Source organism: Nelusetta ayraudi, unplaced genomic scaffold, assembly GCF_046127955.1.
Source record: "Nelusetta ayraudi isolate G7.1 ecotype Tasmania unplaced genomic scaffold, CSIRO-AGI_Nayr_v1 ptg000004l, whole genome shotgun sequence".
NCBI lineage: Eukaryota > Metazoa > Chordata > Actinopteri > Tetraodontiformes > Monacanthidae > Nelusetta > Nelusetta ayraudi.
In genome coordinates, this window is record NW_027466054.1 from 2,677,028 (window position 1) to 2,696,697 (window position 19,670).

Genomic DNA, 19,670 nt, shown 5'->3' on the forward strand with positions numbered 1-19,670 from the left:
CATTTAAATCTCTTTTCTTTCAGCTCCAGCTACCACTGTCTCTAAACCGCTGGTGTCACCACCATCTTGAATAACGTTTTTCAATAGCTGTGTTATGTAGCGATAAACTACGTAACAAAAAAGAAAAAACAACAACATATTCCCTCATCATCTTTGCTACTATTTAGTATTTCTGCTTCAATATGAACCAGAAAACCCTACAAATAGTTGCCGATCAATTTCTCTTGTTTTTAGTATAGTAATTCACGCACACACATATAATTCACGTTTGCCATTTATTGACTGTTTTGATTTTTATAGAATAGAATAGAATAGAATAGTTTTATTGTCACTATGTTGGGTAAACACAACAAAATTAGTGAGGCTTCTCTGTGTCTCACAAATACATAAAAAACTTAAATAATCAATAAAATAAAAACAACTATAACACAACGTCACAGGCGGATCCCAACAATTTAGTGGAGGAACGGCTGATGCTTTGGTTCTATCGTCCTTACTGAAGTTATTGATCAAAAATTAAATTAAACGGTACAGAACTTGCGAGCTGTACATACATGCTTTCACACTGTACTCTAAAAAACACTGTACAATAAATCCAACACCGTACAGCCGTGAGGCTTTTACAAACAGAGAGGAGCCGCTGTCCCTCTGGTACCTTTATCTTGAAATCAAAAAACATGAAAGTGCCCAAGTACATCAAACGTGTCCTAAAATCCTAAAGTCACCACACAACAGCGTAAGAAGAAGAAGAAGCCATTAAGTTACAGTACTGGTCGATAAATTACCACCTCATTATTGGGAACGACTACAATCAGCAGTTTTAAGTGCTCGTGTTGGGAGTGAGACAGGAAAGCAGCAGTGAGGCGCAGTGCGTCGTTTTCATACTTGTAGTGTTTGCACAATATTTGGAGAATGGTTGGAATCAGAGTGCCGAGTTGCTCAAGGGCTTCGGGGAAGTCTGGACCCACCCGCTCACAGCAGGTCGGATCAAAGAGCGCCGTCCGTAAAAAACAACAAAAAAAACAAACTCAGTTAATCACAGTGGCTCTGCAGACTGTTGTTACGACACGTGGTGACACAGTGAGGCGGAGGAGAAGCATCCCGTCTGTTCACATGTGTGCCCAGAGGGAAGGTAGGTGTTGTAAAGGAAAATGCACAGGTGAAACTTCACCCCAACTTAAGGCCAGCAAAAGAGAACGCCACTGGTGGGGGATCCGTTCACATGGCGTCAGTGATTCTTGCCCAGGATAAACAGACTAAAAGGAAACTGTTTGTCATTTACTTACTTTGCCTGTAAAACCAATTTTGCAACCGATGTTGCTACAATAGCAATGGCACAGTCAGTAACACTTCATAATATGTACACACTTTTAGCAGTTAGTGAAGAATGTAAATTAATCACTTATGAAGCATTGCTCTTTTGGTAATGCACACTAGTAAATCATTTCTAAACACAGTTACAACTTTGTGCGACTTGATTTGTAGGCCCATCTTTTACTTTGATTGTGCATTCATAATTCATAAATGTTGGATTAGGGATAAATTTGGCTAATCCTGACCCTAACCCCAATCCATCATTTATACTCAAGTATGAGTACACAATCAATAAACACATATATGAACAATAGATGTGCTTATAATTCAAATAAGAAAAAACACTTATAACTGCTGAAAGTGTGTTGTCATTATAAAGCGATTCCGAAGACAAGAGTCTCCATTAATTCATATCCATTCATTTTCAATCACTGCTTCTCCTGCACTAGAACCTGTCCCAACCCAGGTGGGGTTTTCCAGCAATATAATCTTAAGACTTGGAAGTACAGGAAAGTACATAACAATCATTAATAAATCAGCAGTGATCACTGGGTTTGACTATTTTAAAATCATCATTAAGCCACAACATGATATTTCATTTTAGGACTTAATGGCTGAGCTTTAACCAAATATAATGGCCACATGAACCAGTCGCTCAAAGGGCGTTTTGGAAATGTTGTTCCACTGGTAAAACCTCCATTTGTGTTTGAATCAATGCAGAATGTTCTTCTGTTTAAGTTCCACCCCAAACAGTCAGACTGATTTGGATTGTATGGGTGGGGGGGTGTTTGTGGTTATGAGGGTTAATGATGTGATTGTGCCTTGTTAATCTTATGCAACAGTTCAATGCAATCTGACCGCCTTAAAAGATGTAGAAAGATATTTTCTTAAGCGTCCCTCTCAACGCTCCCACATCACAGCACAGCTCAGGACTCCTCATCAGAGGCGCTGGGGGAGCGCTCCTAGGAAGAGAGATCCAGAAAAATAGACGTTTTAAAAAAATAAAAGTATTCTTGAATTAAATATTTAATACTGATAAATTGTTGCAATAAATACTCATTATTGTTTAAAAGAAAAAAAAAAATGTAGTCTAAAACCTCCTTCTACCTGTCGTCATTCTCTGTAGTGCAGTTTAAACCAGTGATTCCTTAACTTCTTGGTCCTGAGCAGGTCTTGTATATCCCGTCCGACTATTACTATTCTAACTTTATGACTTGACAATATTGATTGAATTTATTTTTTCAAAAAGATATTTGATGAATTTAAAGTAAAGTAATTCCATATTATTCAGATGTATTAATCACATGTAAACTGGTATCATTATTCAAATGTAAAGATATTTTAAGCGCACACTCAGTTACATTCAAGAAATAACATAACTACATGTAGCCACCTGAAAACTAATACCTTGTACTTTGTCTCACGCTTTCTTAAAATGTCAAAATAGTGTAATTTTATAAGTCACAGAGCAAAGTTCCGACCAACAGGATGTTGCTTCACCCAGTTTGAGAAGCTTTGGTATTAAACTCTACTTTTGTAAAAGCACTGCTTTGTGAATTGCAACTAGAACTGTTTTCTGTTACCTCCTCCTGCTCATCCTCTGAGTCATCGTCACTCACAACCGGTTTGGCCCTGGTGCGTCCTGTTCTTCTGCTGCGTCCCTTCCCCCGATCTCCACCTTTCTCCTTCTTCCCCAGACGGATTTTCACTTTGACCGATCGAGCTGGAGAAGCACACGAAAGAAAGAAAATTGGCCGACAGGACATCTGACGGAGCCTAAAGCGAACCAGCAACACCCAACAGACGCATACTTTCGGACTCAGATCCTTCCTCTGGCTCGTCCTCATCTTCCTCACTCTCCTCCCCCTCACTCTCTTCCTCCTTCTCAATCTTCTGCCTCAAGCTTGTGAAGACTGACTGGAGGACGATGGAGTCCTCATATATCTAGAGACACACACAGGAGGAAGACGAGGAATACTTGAGCACCAGCAGCTTGTGCATGATTCCTTACACAAACGCAAGAATGTCTTGGAACGCAGCACTATGCTGCACCGTGAAGAGGCACAACCAAAACCAGAAATGCAGATGTGGTGCAATCACAGATCAAAGTATTTCCAAGAAACACCTGCAATATTTTCACGAGTTCCCCAGAAAGTAACACATCTGTCATCTGTTTTGTTGTGGCAATATTTGCATTTGCAGCACTGTCGTTCTCTGGTGCCTCTATTTTCCAAATGAATTAATTTAAGCAATTTTTTTATTTTAAGAGTTGCCTTTTCCTCTTGTCCTGTCTGGCCATAGTGACAAGCAGAAATGTGTCTGAATGACTTGACGATGGCTGACAGATTTATTCTCAAAGGTGGAGCTTGTGACCCGAGAGTGTGAATCACACAGGTTGGTTGAGGAACTACCTGTTGAGTGGTTTTATTATATTTATATGTGTCAATGATATTCTGGCCATGACCGGACTGAGGGAGAGAGGGAGAGAGAGTGAGAGGGAGAATAGAAAGGGGATGTCAGAGAGGGGACAGAGAGGGACAGAGAGAGCAACTGGCAACAATATACAAATACTGTAGTCAAAAACATTAATTTGCATAGTAAATAATCAATAGGAATCAGCAAATTCAAATCATAAACAAATTAACTCATAAAGAAAAAGAATGAGATAAACACACACAAAAAAGATAACCATAAATAAGTAACACAATGAACTGTGTGAATGATTTTTCTTTTTTAAGGTAAATACATTTTCAGATTTCCACTTCTCACCTAAGACTGCAGTATTTAGACGAGGATTTGGTTTCCAGTAGCATTACAGTGCTGCAGTGCTGCAGTGCTGCAGTGCTTATCACTGTGACGCCACAGCAGGGAAAACAGCATGTTTAGGATTCTGTTCTTTAAGTTTCATGCTAGAACTTTTTGGCACAATATGGGACCTTAAGTACTCTCATCAAGACTTTAAAAATTAATTTATTCATTTATCCAGTGGAGGACACTGTGGAGTATTTCTATGAATAATCTTCTTACCAGTGATCCTTCTAAGTTGAAGGTCTGAGCGTTTTGAAAAAGCAGCATGACGTCTCTCTCCAGATCCCCCAGGCTCCGGTAGCGGTGGCCTCGAATCCTCTCCTGCACACAAAGCACATCACCGAGTAAGTGGCAGGTAAACACGGGCACCAGGCGCCCTTTCAATCTGCAAACGGTTAAGATTTGGTCTGTTTGTTCGACTTGCCTTGATCTTCCTGAAGTCCACAGGCCTGCGGATCAGTTCGTAGTACTCTGGCAGCTCCTTCCTGGACGGCAGCTGGATGAAAACCTCGCTGAGCTGTCGCCCGCTGGCGCTGCAGGAAGTGACATCATCAGTATCGGGCAAAATACTGTGATGACCTGACGATTGTTGCTTGATGAATATTATGATCGATCTCAGATGTACTTTATTGGAATCAATAAAGTACATCTGTCTGTCTATTTATCTATCTACCTACCTACCTATCTATCTATCTATCTATCTATCTATCTATCTATCTATCTGTCTGTCTGTCTGTCTATCTATCTATCTATCTATCTATCTATCTATCTATCTATCTGTCTGTCTGTCTATCTATCTATCTATCTATCTATCTATCTATCTATTTATCTGTCTGTCTGTCTGTCTGTCTGTCTGTCTACCTATCTGTCTGTCTGTCTGTCTGTCTATCTATCTATCTATCTATCTATTTATCTATCTATCTATATCTGTCTGTCTGTCTGTCTGTCTGTCTGTCTGTCTATCTATCTATCTATCTATCTATGCACCACTTTTTTGTCCATTTTTATGGGCACAACTCAAAAACCTTTAGCCCATTATTTATCAGGCTACCAGTAAAAGTGCACTGGGACAACCAACGGCGGTGTCCTCCCTGTCGCTACCTGTCTTTGTACTTGATGACGGCATCCACAATCTTCCTCATCTTCTTGGTGAGGGTAGGCGGGTTCGGAGACACTTTCTCCACAGGCGGCCGGCCCCTCTTCCTCTGCCGCTTCCCGTCCTCGTCCCTTTCCCCGCGACCTCGCCCCCCCGAGGACGAGGACGGACCGGGAAGGTCCAGGTCGCGGTCTCGCTTCCGCTTGCGGGTCGTCTTCTTGTGACGCACCTCCTCCTCCACCTCCTCCAGCGTGCCTTCCTCTATCGCCTGACGGCGGGATTGGAAAAAGGGTTAAATCATCAAGGAGGTTGAAAAAAAAAGAGCGATAGAGAGATAAACCTGTCATTATCAAGAATGCAAAAAATGTAACATTTTCAGTTATGGTTTTGTTGTATATGTTGTATTTATGTGGCGATTTGCTTTGTGGGGATTTCTTTAAGTATAACAAACAGGTGTCTGGGATGCAAGAGAAATTTCAGGAGGAATTCTGACAATAAAAGTAATCAATCAATCAATAAAACCAAAGTATTTGTGAACTTCTCCGTCAGTGTGTGTGGAGAACCACCTTGAGCCACTGCTTCTCAGTCAGCGAATCGCTGTAGTCCACCTCCTTCCGCTGCCGAGAGCCTCGCCCGAACATTTTCTCCTCCTCCTCCTCGCAGGTCAGGCGCTCCACCTCGGCGTCGTCCTTCATGATCCACGTGGGCAGCTCGTCCTCCTCCATCAGACGGGGTTTCCGCCGCGGGTTACGGGCATCCTCGCGACGCCGGTCCAGGTCCATGCGCTGGACGGAGATACGAAAAACGCACATGAGCAGCGACGCTTTGCCACGATCAGAAACGAATCGGAGTTGGGAAAAGCACCGACCATGAACTGGTCGAACTCCTCCTCGCTCCTGGCGATCATCTGGTTGACCGTCTCGTCGTCGGGCACCTCGTCCTCTTCCTGAATACAGTTAGAGACACATTGGCAAGTGGCGCATAAGGAGGCACACTTCTGAAAATTGCGTGTTCCTGGTGCTTGTACACACGTTCATGCGTAGACACACTTCCTGACCCCAGACCTCGTCTTGCTCCTCATGCTCCAGGATGGCCTGCAAGAAGGCCCGGCGCTCGTGGCTGGAGGACTTCTGGTCGAACATTCCTGCCTGGATTACCTTCTGGTCCACATTGAGTTTGTACTTGGCGGCAGCCAAGATTTTCTCCTCCACGCTGTTGACGGTACAAAGGCGCAACACACGCACCTCGTTCTGCTGACCGATGCGATGGGCTCGGTCCTGGGCTTGGAGGTCCTGAGCAAATCACGTCATTTACAATTTTGTTTTTCCATCGCGGGTGGACGCAGACGCAGGTAGACGTCGGCTGATTGTGAATGCAATGAATGAATTTCCTTCGGGATTAATAAAGTATTAATCAATCAATCAATCAATCAACTACTTCAGAGGGCTCTCCTCACCTGATGGGGGTTCCAGTCCGAGTCAAAAATCACCACAGTGTCGGCGGACTGCAGGTTGAGGCCGAGGCCTCCGGCTCTTGTGCTCAGCAGGAAAATAAAATACTCTGACCCTGGATCGTTGAACGTTTTCAGTAGCATTCCTCTGTCTTCCGCCTTTGTAGTGCCTGAGAAGACAGAGTTGGCAGGATAGCAGGAAAGGCAAAGACACAACAAAACCCAGATTTACACGTCACATTCAAAAAGTTTTAGAAAGCCTTACCATCCAGACGCAGATACTTGAAGCTGCGATAGGCAAAGTAGTCTTCCATGATTGTCATGAGTGACGTCATCTGACAGAAGAGCAGGACTTTGTGGTTTGTGGTTCTCAGCTTGGGGAGGATTCGATCCAGCACCTCAAACTTTCCAGAAGCTCGGTACAGGTCAGCACTGATGGTGAAACAGGTGAGTGGGTGAGAAAGAGTGACCGAGTGTGATAGTGTTTCTTTCACGGGGGGGTGAGATGAAATGAAACCTACCCCTGGACTATCCCACCAGAGAATCCTAAATGTTCAGAGAAGGATTCCTGCAGGCAAAAAAAAAAAGGTTTTGTTATTTAGTCATTTCCAACTCTGACCACATTGAATTGTTACTTCTTTTTTAAAGGTAAAGTTTTACAGTGAATAGATGTGATTTCTGGATTTGAAATCATATAAAAAAAAATGATCCTGAACATTAGGAATCATACCTCTATTTGCTGGAACATGTAAGGGTGGTTGCAGATCTTCCTCAGCTGCATGATGGTGTTCATCAGCGTCTTTGTGCCTCCTTTACCCTGATGGACACCATGTGGACAAAACTTTAGCTACAGCTTCACTCTTGTATTTAAATATAAGAGCATTCAACCCTAAGAGACATTTTTCAAACGCTCCAGTGAAGATGTTAAATGCTAGATTGATGTTAAGTTCAAGAATAAGAGAGAGCAACATAAGCGACGGATTCTTCTTGAGAACAGTTAGTTTGTATCTCAAACTGCACCTTCTTGTCTTTTTCTGATCCATCAGTAAGCAGGACGCCCTTGGCCTGCATGTGCCTGTACAGCACTCTCTGAAGAGACGACATGTCACACTTGATGACGTATTCCACCTGACAGAAATGAAGGACGGTTGGTATTTAAGGAAGACCAAAGACCAAAACCAAAAAAAAAAAAAAAGTAAAACTTTGCAGGCAGCGCTGATCAAAACAGTAGTTTGTTTTTAATTGTTAATATTTTATAACAATAGTTCCAAACAATGAAATGATGCATAAGAATACCATAGTGCCAGAATGGGATTGAGATATTGATATTATATCAATATATATAGATAGATATTGTCGCCCCACCAATCACTGACTGCTCAATTTGCCTCAAATGACAACTACATATTATATGAATAGAAATACAGAGTATGTATAACAATGTATTCATGGGTGACAGGACATGCCTTCTCAGGTAGCTGCGCCTCAACTTCCTTCTTCAGTCGGCGCAACAGGAAGGGGCGGAGAACTTTGTGAAGGCGACGGATGATCAAGATGGTCTCCTCCTCGTTAAGATCCACCTGGGAATCAAAAACAGGAGAAACTTGGCAAACTTTAAATAACTACTACAACTCCCTTCTCTTCGCCTTCCTTCCTACCTTTTCCCCGGTCATGGCGAACGGTGCGTTGAACCACTGCTCGAAGGTGCTGCAGCTCTTGAAGATGGTGGGCAGGAGGAAGTTGAGCAGCGCCCAGAGCTCGGGCAGCTTGTTCTGGAGCGGCGTTCCGGTGAGCAGCACTCGCCGCGGGGCCAGGTAGTGCGTGTTCAGCACCTGGGTCAGCTTGCAGTGGTGGTTCTTCATCCGGTGGCCTTCGTCCACGATCATGTACTTCCAGCGAATCTGGAGAGCAGAGTGGGGGAGAGAGAAGACCGGGGGCGTCCGGATGAAGCCTGAGCAGCTCATGCGTCATTTTTCCCAGCCGACCCGCAATGTGGACAACATTTTGGACACGGGGGGACGCGTCTTGTCCACTTTGTGGCCGTTTGAGCCGCTGGCACGGTCCCAAGCCGAAGCCTTGAACCGCCACGCGGCCGAAAAAAGTTGGCACCCACCTGTGTGCACAGTCAGGGAGCCTACATGACTACATGAGTGCAAAGCAGCGTGACGACGCCAGAGGACAGTGGGAGACTCAAACAGGCAGTGTCATTGTGTGGCAGCACCTAGGAGAGAGCACTGAGACGTGGCACAGAGGGGCCGTCAGATTGGCTGTCATCAAGTCATTTTCTCTGGGTTGTATTTTTTTGGGGGTAGGGGAATCAAATAACAAGACAACAGAAGCTGAAATGAGTGAATGAACCATAGCGAAGGCAGCGGCAACGTCTTGCGTGGTTGCGACGAACCAAACAACTCGTCTCCCTCTGTTTGTTCGCCGCATCCCGCTGTTTGTTTTCACGTTGCCACATTTTCCGTCTCACCTTGGCCAGCACTTGTTTGTCCTTGATGATGTACTCGTAAGTAGTGAGTAAAACGTTAAACTTCCCGCTGCGAAGCTGAGGGACGAAGGCTCTTCTTGCAGCAGGAGACCCCTAAAAACAAAGTGAGGAGTTGAGAACACGTCACGTAAGGACGACCCGGCGGTTTTGACAAAATCTGAATCACGGCTATCATGTTAAATGACGCTGAGAAGATATTAAAATGTGTTAATTTATTGACTAAAATATGCATTTATTGAACCATACAATGCAATGAGGAGAAGTGAAAATGTGCTTGTTTTGGTTAACATTTAAACTACTATTAAAGACTTATATTTAACTTCACTCAGGCGGAATGTATGTAAAGTTTGGCGTCCTGGTTGGTGTTGCACAGTGAAGTCTGAGCCACCATTAAACATGAAGCTAATTATTTATTTGTTTCTGTACCCGACATCTTGGTTTTCAACTGCTGAATTGATGCATTGCAAAACTCAGTGCTAGAGGAGAGGTGACAGCTATTCAGTTGACTGCATGTCGCAGCATGCGGGCATCAGGCGACATGTGCATCTAGTTTCTTTTTACTGAAAGTCACTTGCGTTGAATTTCCCAGCCCTGCGTCTGAGGAAGAGCTCAGTGTTGGGGACGTGTTCCGACGTGACAATCACCCAAGACACAATCTGTCATAGCAACAGTGCAGCTACATAACTCACCTTGTATGACACCTTCACAACGGTCGGAGCCCATTTGTCGAACTCATACACCCAGTTAGAGAGAGTTCTGCCAAACATAACAACATGCTGTATAACAGGCACGACATTTTACAGCAGAATGAAATCAGAAAACACTGTTGCGGTTGCAGCTGAAGTGGCTTACGAGAGGGGCACAATGATGAGGTAGGGTCCATTGAGCCGTTTGTGTTCCATGAGGTACGTGATGAGGGCAATGGTCTGGATGGTTTTCCCCAGGCCCATCTCGTCCGCCAGGATCCCATTCAGATTATTGTTGTAGAGAGAAACCAGCCATTCCAGACCTTTAATCTGACAGACAAAGAAGGGACACAAAGACGTCTGTCGAGTGGCACCGTGTCCCGCCATGAAAGAAATCCTGAAGCGTGACCGTGGCAGGCACAGAACGCAGAAGAAGCGGAGTCGTGCTTGTTCACCTGATACTGCTTGAGCTGCCCGTTTATCAACAAGGTGGACTGCTTGTCCACCTTCTCGGTGACAGCGTGAGCGACCGCGTAGTAAGACTGCAGCCCTCGGGCAAAAGCTGCACCGCTGTACTCGTCATCCACGTCCTGCTTAGCGTTTCTGTGAAGAAAACACAGAGGTTTTGTGTCGTAATGCCATCAAGTCTCTGTGTGTGTGGCAGTTGTGCAGTCAGTCAGGATGAAATATTTGTTAAATTTGCCTTCATAAAAACCAGCAATGTGTTTTTAGGCAAACACTAGCCATAGGACATCATCTGTTCGTAGGTATTTCCATATATTTCAGCATGTCTCCTTCAGTTGTATCGTCCCTATCACTATTTTTTTTTTAAATAGTGAAACCTGGTTTCCCGAATTTCTTATAAATCCAGTCTCTCACAGTCAAGATAACCGGCCTTTGTTACTGCTGGTTGAGGCAGGAAGTTCAGCTCAAAGCATCATAGTAGATCTATGGCCGTTTATCCCTGGGGCTAATCACTATGCACCGCAGCATTGATCTGAACTGTTGCTATAGAGTCAAGAGCAAAGCAAAAACATCTGTCCACCCATTGTCTGTATATGTGGGTGGGTGTTTTGCTTTATGTTTTCAAAAAAGAGGCCATCGGGGAAGAGACGAAAACTACAGCAGCGTCTGTTATGATGTCACAAGCTGCGTTTCCATTACAGTTTTTCACAAAATAAATTCGATATTTCTAAAATTTTGTCAAAGTACAATTGCAATTTGCAGGTGTTTTCATTAAATGGTGTGAAGCGCATCAGCCGTAATTCTCGTAAAATCTCGTCCAACAAGAGGCCACTTTGACAAAGCCCTCCTCCCTCATTTCCCAGTCTAATTCCTTGTATAAATCTACATTTTAATCTAAAGGTCACATGACTCCCGTACGCCACGTCACACCGTGTAAAAGCGGAAAAAGTGTTTCCATGACACTTTTGCGATATACCTCTATATGGATACGTTGTTTTTTTGCAATTCTAGGACTAATGGAAACGCAGCTACAGTCTCTACTTGTCTTCTGTGCCTTCTAAAGGCAGTTTGCAGCATCTTGTCACAACTAAATCAAAACTGACTAGAGACGTTTTGGATGGGAGTTTGGCAAGACGGAGGTGTGAGCCGTGAGGCTTCAGAATTGACATCTCATTTATCCAACAGCGCCGTCTGAGTGGATGCACTCACTCGATGATGTGCAGCACATCCACCTCGGACACGTCTTCACAGTCAGGGTCCGTGATCTTCTTTTTCTCCTCCACTGGAGTAGCAGATGGCTGAGGCTCCTCCTCTTCCTCCTGCCAGACAGCTGGTCAGTGATCAGAGAAGTGAACGTGCAAACGGCTTCAATAATCCCGGTTAGAAACAGCCCACCTCCTCCTCTTCCTCCTCCTCGCTGTCCTCGCTGTCTGAGCGCGGTGCCACTTCATACCTGGATGGGGGTGGGGGGAGACACGTGCTTGAAACATTCAACATCTCTTAACGTCAATAGGAGCAGCAACACTAATGTGCAAGGAATATAAATAATGCAAGGAAACAACAGTGTATTGTTGATCTTATCAAAGGTTCTTTACCCTGGATTCATTTCCAGCCATGTCTCCAGCTGTCCTGCTTTAGGAGCGTCCACTCCGGTCAGGATGTTGCCGCTGTCGACGTGGATGACCTTCACAGGGAGGTCGCTCATCTGGCTGGTCTCATCCAGAGGCTGCGTTAACGGAGGAAGGTTATCGTTCCTGGGCCACTTCAGCAAGGCTTTGAACAGTGAATATCAGTTTCAGGAATAATTTACAAAGTAAAGAAGGAGTTTGTTCTGTTTTCCAGAGAGTTGTGAGTTTCAGGGCTCTTGGTTATTTGATGTTTGATAATGTGGTGTCATATTGAGGTTGAGAGAGACTTATCATATATCGGATCCCACAATTTCTGCTTTGATTATTAATATTCTGCATTCCTTGTCTACAAATTAATAGACTTAAAACAGGTCATACTTTTTTTTTTTTTTTTTTTAACTCAAAATAAACAGTCAAGAATCGTATGAATATTTACTACAACAACCTATGAATTGAATGTCTTTTCTTTCATTCTCATGACTATTGACATTGCAGTTTCTCACTGAAGGCCTCAAAACTACGTATGAACACACATGGAATTATGTGGGAAATAATGAAAGTGTAAAAGAACTTTTTAACGTTTTATATTTAAATTCTCCAAAATAGCCACTCTTCATAAAACCTAAAAATGTATAAATAAAAAAAATATAAATTTTTTTCACCAGCGTGCTCACCTCTCCGTCAGGACCCATGGCAGGAGTTTGACCCTCAGCGACCTCCAACTGCAAGATCCCAAGGACATTTAAGTCTATCTGCCGTCAAAAGGTGTAACAAAAGAGCTCATATGCGACAAGAAGGCCGGCGGCCAGTCGATCCTGTCGTACCTTCTTCTTTTTCTTTTTCTTCTTCTTCTTCTCCTTCAGAGCCTGTGCAGCCTTGTGAGCCCTGACCAGCTCCGTCAGGTTGGCCACATACTCGTCGGTCTGCTGCAGCAGGTACGCCAGACGCTTGTCCTTCTTCTGGTCGATCAGCTTGCGGTAGCCCTCCTCATCCTCGGCCTGCGACGGACCGACACAGGTTAGAGTGCGTGCGGTGCGCTAACAGGGGGGGAACGTACACACGCTGGTGCAGCTGTTACCATGAGCCTCCTCATTCTCTCCTTCTCAATGCGCTCGTTCTCCTTCTTCTGCTCCCGCTCCGTGTTGGCGTGGTAGGTGGCCACGGCTTTGGTCAGCTTCTGCATTTTGACGGTGATGGAGCGGTGGTACTCCTTGAAGTCTTTGGCGTGCTGCAGGATGCTGTTGAGGTACTCCTAAGATCACAGCACAGTAACGGGTGAAATGGAGACGAGGCGACGGCCGAGGGGGATGACTCTCACGCGCAACTCCGTAGCCGCCATATAAGTCAAAAATGAACCAGTTTCACTTAACTGTACTAAAAAATAATAACAACATTCTAATGTTGAGTGACTGTGCTCTCAAAGCCTATTTTTCTCCCAGGACATCAGCTTTGTGTGCATGAGAACAGGCCCAGATTTCACACTGAGTGAGCTGAAATAAATCAAGAGACTATATTGCCATTATTAGGCTTATTTAAGGATTAATTAAGGATTTCAAAGCACTGCTCTACCTGATGCTTCTGCCTGCGTTTGCGCTCCTGCTCGATCTTCTGCTGCTTCTCCAGTTTTTCCGTGATGCGGGCCTCTCGCAGCGACTGCCGCTTGCTCCGCTTGTAGGCCTTGGCGTCCAGGGCGGTCTCCAGAGCCGTGTCCCGCCGCATGCACACCACCACCTCCTGGCGCAGCTGTGGAGCAGACGTGGAAACACCGCCTGTGACCGCGTGACGGATGTAAGTTCGATGAAACAGCACACGCAATAACTGCACACCTGTCTTTGGAAGTTTAGGAGTCGGAGGGCTTTGAGCTCTATTGTGGCTTTGGTACGTAAATCACCAGCCAACGAGCCCGGCAGGTTCTCCAGTTCGGCAATGCGATGAGTGATTCGCGCCTGCAACCTGAAGGAAAGGAGAGAACCGGTTTTGACTACGAACTGACATAATTCACAAGCAAATCAGTCTGTAGAAAAATAATGATTTTATGATATCAGGCTAAATTAGTACACCTGTAAATTCCTGTACTATCATACACACTAAAGAAGGCCGATTGAAACGTGTTTGTATTTGGCTCTTGACGCCTGCCAGTGAGGTTATTATTAAAAAACAGTTTTGCTGTTTGAAAAGATGGAGACTTGAGTCTTGCCTGGGCCCTGCACCTCTTTAGTCTTTTTATTTGAGAGTGCATGTTTGTCCTGCTTACTTACATCAGTCCCTAGACTCAACCACCTTCAATAATACAGGGTGTCCAAACATTTTTTTTTTTTTACATAATTTTAAAAGCAATTATCTTGAAAACTACTAATTCTAAGTTTATTATGGCACAGATTTCATAAGTATTCAATATGTGCACCGCCACAACTGGGTGACTGTGTGCGAGCATACTCCAAGACGCAAAAGGACTTCTCTATAGTATAAAATCTTGATCTGTTTAGCTTTGAGGTTATTTTAATGAGAATTTCCAAAATGATTGGCCTGCGAAATGATGTAATTTTTTTTGGGTCACCCTGTATTTCACACCAAGAATATTGAACCACCACACTCCGTGATAACACGACTGAGCGCATACCGATACTCCCGCTCCTGCAGTATCTCCACGGGGTCCAGGCCGCAGGGTTTCTGGATGGGGGTTATGCGGTTCTGCTTGGCGTGGTAAGGCATCATGGGAGCAGGCTGAGCCGGTTGTCCCGGGGACTGGGTCTGTGGGGGGATGACCGGGGAGGCGGCGGGCGGAACCGAAGGTGGCGCAGGAGAGGGCCGGCCCGTCGGCTGAGGCGGGATCAGCTTTTGTGGCGCGTTGGACGGAGCTGCTGCGTTAACCATGGGGCCTTCACGGAGGAGAGGTCAGTTTAGCAAACTGGGATAATAATTTCAAATTTGTCACAAAAAAAGGAGTATAAAAAGACCTGCTTCACTAAATTTTGAGAAAAATTAAGAGAAATGTGTTGGGACACTTTGTAAACTGATTGCCTGTTCAAGGCGCACCAGCGTCGATTGAGGTTCTGACATTCACAACATTTTCAAAACCACAGTCATTCTGAAGTCCACAGAAAGAAAGAATTCTACACAGTGGTGGCAATTCACTCTGAGGTTAAAAGAAACAACAGAAGGAAAGCATAATACATCTCCATACTTCTAATGTGGTGCCATCCAATTGCTCAGGAAGGCTGGGTAACCTAAAAGAATGTCCTGCACTAAAGCTTAAGTCCAAAGGAGTGCAGGGCATCGCAATGCAAGCAACCTCATCCAAAACTTTCTCAGTCTGTCCAAAACTAGATACAACCTTGGAAAGGTAAAGTTGTGCTAGATTGTGCAGAATTTATTTCTGACAGTTTTGTGTCGCTCCCTGGGGCCAGCGACCGATTTGTGAGATGCAGCTGCTTTAGACTCATCTGAAATGAGTCTGTTGCATTTTTCTTCATGAATGGACTCAGGTGACATTGTTCTGGTTCAATGAAAGGGTTTAATTCCTTTTGTTGCTCATGTCCATAAAATGCACTTAAACTGTGCAGTCTAGTGAGCTCAGCAATTAAAGCACTTGCTGAACCGCTGCCTCAAGTCAAATTGCACCAGCGAGTCTGTTGGACACCAGGGTGACTTCACACAAGCAGTATTGAGACAAATGATGCTTTTTCCTGATTGGAGTCTTGGCTTTCATTGTATTGGCAGTGTGAGCAATTCTTTTTAGCTTTCTACCTACAGAATAATCTTGTCCAATTAGAAAATGCTTTTTTTTCAAAAGGTGAATCATCAATTCTATGTGAATCCTCACCAGAAGTACAGAAAGGTTAACAATGGGATTGCTAATCCACTGGCTCCAAGTATTGGCCATGTTGATAAGTGCACTGACACTATGACGATACTACTTGGAAGTTCTAAAAGGTTTTGCTTAATTTAAGTGTTACTGAGGGGGTCACATATTGGGGCACCATCCCATCCTCTATTTCCACACACGTTCAACAGCAAAGAAGACAGGACCTACCTTCAGGCCATGACTTTGGGGGTCCATTGGGGTTTTGCCCCTGCATCCCAATTGGAGTTCCTGATGGGCCTGGAGGAGGCATGTTGGGACCCATCATCCCTAAACACATAAATCAGTTTTGTTGTTTTTTTAAGTTCAATAGTATATCAATGCATCTGAGATTGGCAAAGTCAACATACAACATTTTTTAAATCCATTATTCACCCATCAAAGGACATAGTAAGGCAGGAATATCTCATTGCTGATGCTTACCATGAGCTCGGGTGTAGCCTGTACCCATTGGACCAAGTCCTGGTCCAACTGGTCCACCTCCTGGTCCACCTCCTGCTCCAGGAGCCAGACTGGGCATGGGTTGTTGCTGCTGCATCCCAGGCATGGGCCTCTTCCCCTGCACAGCCATCTGGAGGTGGTCCGGAAGGGGCTGACCCCGGGCCAACATCTTGTAGGCCATGATCTGGGCTCTGAGCTGGTGCAGCTGGTTTTGATTAAAGGGAGTAGGGCCTGTTGGGCCTCCAGATTCAAGGCCAGATCCGAGGCTCGGCAGACTGGAGCTGAGACTGGGTCCAGCACTAGGGCCTGGGCCTGAGCCACCCGGCGGGCCAGACCGATTAGCAGGACCCAGGGAGTGTTGATCCCCAGTGGGGCCATCCAAAGGTGCGGAGGCAGATCCGGGACCACCGGAGGAGGACGACGAAGAGGATGAAGGTATAAGAGGTCCGGAGGGAGGACCGTTGGAGGGCACGGGACTGGAGTGGTCAGAGCCACCCAGGGGGGAGTGGTACCCTAGGAGAGACAGCACATTCACTCCACAGACTGATTCATCTGGCTTCTTAAGAAATACACTTTGCTTTCAGGTCAGACAAAGTGAGGCTGCTAGATGTTCGTTATCTTGTCAAGAAATGACTCAAACCACACTGACAAGATTTAACATGTTTAGAAGTAGGGCTTTGCTGCCAGACACATTTTTTTTTCAACTGTGGAGAGGTTGGGTTTTCAACCTGTTTCTATGCATGTACTCAGCAATGTGGCTGTTTGCTGGTTGAAGCTCCAAATCTGTCTAATGGACGTGATGGGAGTGATTCAAATGGTTTCAACCAACAGCGACCTTTACTGAGAAAACACAATGAATCACTCCTGACTGAATTGTCTTTATTTTACTGTGAAGCGCCATGAGATAAAAATGTATTTTTCAAGAGAGACCTCAATGAGAGGCACACTGGTGCAAAACAAAAGAGGAAACCAGTTTCATAATGGCAATTAAACTCTTCTGTTATACTTCTGTTGACCCTGGGAAAAATAAAATGACGCTGACTCTACCTGGCTATTTTCTAAAAATGTATTTTACCTTTGAAAAACAATGATAAGCCTGTCGGTCTCTCACCGTGTTTGTTCATTTCACCTGCCACCTCCATAGCTGCGAGCACACAGGGCCCAAACAACAGAGACAACACTAGTGTTTAAGCATTGCAACGCTGTTTGTTCGCTCGGTGTGACTCAGGAAGCACTCTGAGCTGGCAGGAATGAGTGACTAAACCCTGACAAATGTCTCACACAGTGAACATGACACACATTACAGCATACTGGGCTGGTTGAAATTGCTTCAGACACCATCCATGTCGCAAGCCTACCTTGGGAGTGTTGGTCCAGGGGACTGGGCGGGGGGCCCATGCCGCTGTGGCCGCCCTGTCTCATGGACAGCCCCTTCATCTGGCTGAAGCGGCTCTCCTCACTCATGCTTTTCTCGTGCATGCTCTCCATTGGCTGTTAAGACGAATACATACAAAAATGAACGCTTGTTATGTTTTGCAATGCACGGGGTAAGAAGAAAAACGCGATGATACGCTGCACTAGGGTTGAACTGTGTGTGCCAATCAGCAGCAGCATGAAACAGGATTGCGCCACATATGGAATAACAACCAGTCGCCAGTTCATGGCCGGGCCACATAGAAAGACAGACAACCATTTGCACTCACACACACACACACACACACACACACACACACACACACACACACACACACACACACCTGTGGTCAATTCAGAGTTTCCAATTCACCTCGCAAGCATGGTTTTTGGAGTGTGTGAGGAAGCCAGAGAACCCGGAGAGAACCCTCGCAGACACAGGGAGAACATGCAAACTCCACACAGAAAGGCGCCGGGCCCACAACCTTCTTGCTGTGAGGCGAAAGTGCTAACCTCTGGTCATTTCAACAACATTTTATGTTTAAGTGATGGTTTTCATAACTACTTCCACCACGAAGAGTTCCGCAGCAGCCAGCAGGTGGAAAGAGGGTCAGATTCTTGTCCTTACTTTGTGCAGAGGGTGCATGTTCTCCTGGCCGTATCCTGAGGGCCCGGGCTGGGGGTGTGCAGAGGAGGGAGGACCGGGACTGGGGCCCATCATGCTGTGAGAGGAGCCCGGGGAGGGCCCAGGGCTTGGGCCCAGCATGGCTCCAGGGGAGGGACCCGGGCCAGGTGAGGGCCCTGGGCGAGGGGTGCCTCCCATAGGAGGGTCCGGTGTGGACATGGTCCTGGATCCGCTGCTCTGGGGAGAGCAGCTGAGACCTAATAACAGCAGAGAGGGAGAAAGTGGGCGAAACATGTTGAATGATGAAAGGAATTACCTTTGACAAAAAGTGTGACATCGCAGTTTGTTTAATACCAGCTTTATGCATCACTTGCAAACATTTCAGTAGATGTAGCGACACACACGCGCTGACAGTGGCGGCGCATGCGACCTTGGACTTTGTGCATTTTCTAAGAAGAATATGGGTGAATTTTGTCTCGGAAGAAAGACACTTGCGTGCTGCCGCGCTGCACCAAAGGAGCTGACGTGCGATGACAGCTGCTGCTGCTGCTGCTGCTGCAAGTGCTGCTGCTGCTGCTGCTGCTCGGGCATCGTACTCACACCCAGCAGCAGCAGCGGTGCGGCTGCAGAAGATGCAACCGAGCACTCGCTGCTGAAAATGTCCTCAGTCGAACCATGACACGCTGTCTGGGAAAAAAAAAAAATATATATATATATAAAAACGCGGTGGAAAAAACGGAATGGCGGACTCAACGAGAGACGTACGCGCATTTAAAAAAAAATAAATAAAAAATTGACAGACAGCCCTTGCTTTGTTTCCCTGCAGACGAGTTGACGCAAGATGAAAGAAGGAAGGGGGGGAGGAGAAGGAGAGGAGGACGGCGGTTCTCGCAATTAGCGCACTCACCCGCTTTTTAATCCGGCTTCGGCAGATGATTTGTTTCCGCGACGTGGCTCGAGCGCCCCCTCCAACCGCCGCTATGACCGAATGTCTAGTCACGGCTGGCGCGCACTGCGCATGCGTGCGCCGCGACGACCACAATCACCCGTAATATGCGTTTAAAAAACCTCGAATCAGGTCTGAAAATTCGTTTTCATATGCTGTGTAAACATATCCGGGGTTGCTTCCAGAACAGGCTCGAGTCATCCTGTGAGAATCACTGTGTGATGTTTGTTTCACCTAAATAAAACTGGAGTGAGTGTAGAGACAACAAGTGACTTCACAGACAGCCTTTACACTTGGCCCGGATCCGTTTTGAGCCCTTTGCCTCCATGTTCTGCTCCGATACGTTATCTGACTGATATACTGATAGAGGTTTCAGCTTAAAGATTCCAACTGCCATCAGTTTAGTATTTATGTCGTTTTCCAGATCTGGCCCAACTCACTT

General features: G+C 45.5%; 1 protein-coding gene across 1 annotated transcript; it reads right to left on the reverse strand.

The window, feature by feature from the left end:
• Window positions 1–261: 261 nt before the first annotated feature.
• On the reverse strand, window positions 262–18,968 carry smarca4b (SWI/SNF related BAF chromatin remodeling complex subunit ATPase 4b). The gene is made up of 34 exons (XM_076044022.1): window positions 18,637–18,968; window positions 18,286–18,539; window positions 17,603–17,735; window positions 16,227–16,757; window positions 15,975–16,073; window positions 14,562–14,820; window positions 13,768–13,894; window positions 13,511–13,684; window positions 13,020–13,193; window positions 12,766–12,939; window positions 12,616–12,663; window positions 11,909–12,039; window positions 11,709–11,766; window positions 11,523–11,632; window positions 10,304–10,451; window positions 10,015–10,178; window positions 9,852–9,918; window positions 9,145–9,255; window positions 8,327–8,569; window positions 8,135–8,248; window positions 7,689–7,796; window positions 7,399–7,485; window positions 7,190–7,236; window positions 6,934–7,100; window positions 6,675–6,838; window positions 6,250–6,510; window positions 6,087–6,164; window positions 5,785–6,003; window positions 5,224–5,486; window positions 4,547–4,655; window positions 4,342–4,443; window positions 3,126–3,258; window positions 2,898–3,037; window positions 262–2,276 (listed from the first exon to the last, which is right to left on the reverse strand). Exons 1-34 carry the CDS (start codon window positions 18,647–18,649, stop codon window positions 2,241–2,243), a joined length of 5,046 nt encoding a protein of 1,681 aa, XP_075900137.1. The 5' UTR covers window positions 18,650–18,968; the 3' UTR covers window positions 262–2,240.
• Between the last annotated feature and the right edge of the window lie 702 nt (window positions 18,969–19,670).

Excerpts from the sequence above, each read along its gene's own strand:
- smarca4b (XM_076044022.1), bottom strand. Across the intron at positions 7,237-7,398 it reads ACATGTTCCAGCAAATAGAG|GAATCCTTCTCTGAACATTT; the intron begins GTATGATTCCTA and ends TTTTGCCTGCAG. Across the intron at positions 2,277-2,897 it reads CAGAGGATGAGCAGGAGGAG|GAGCGCTCCCCCAGCGCCTC; the intron begins GTAACAGAAAAC and ends CTCTCTTCCTAG.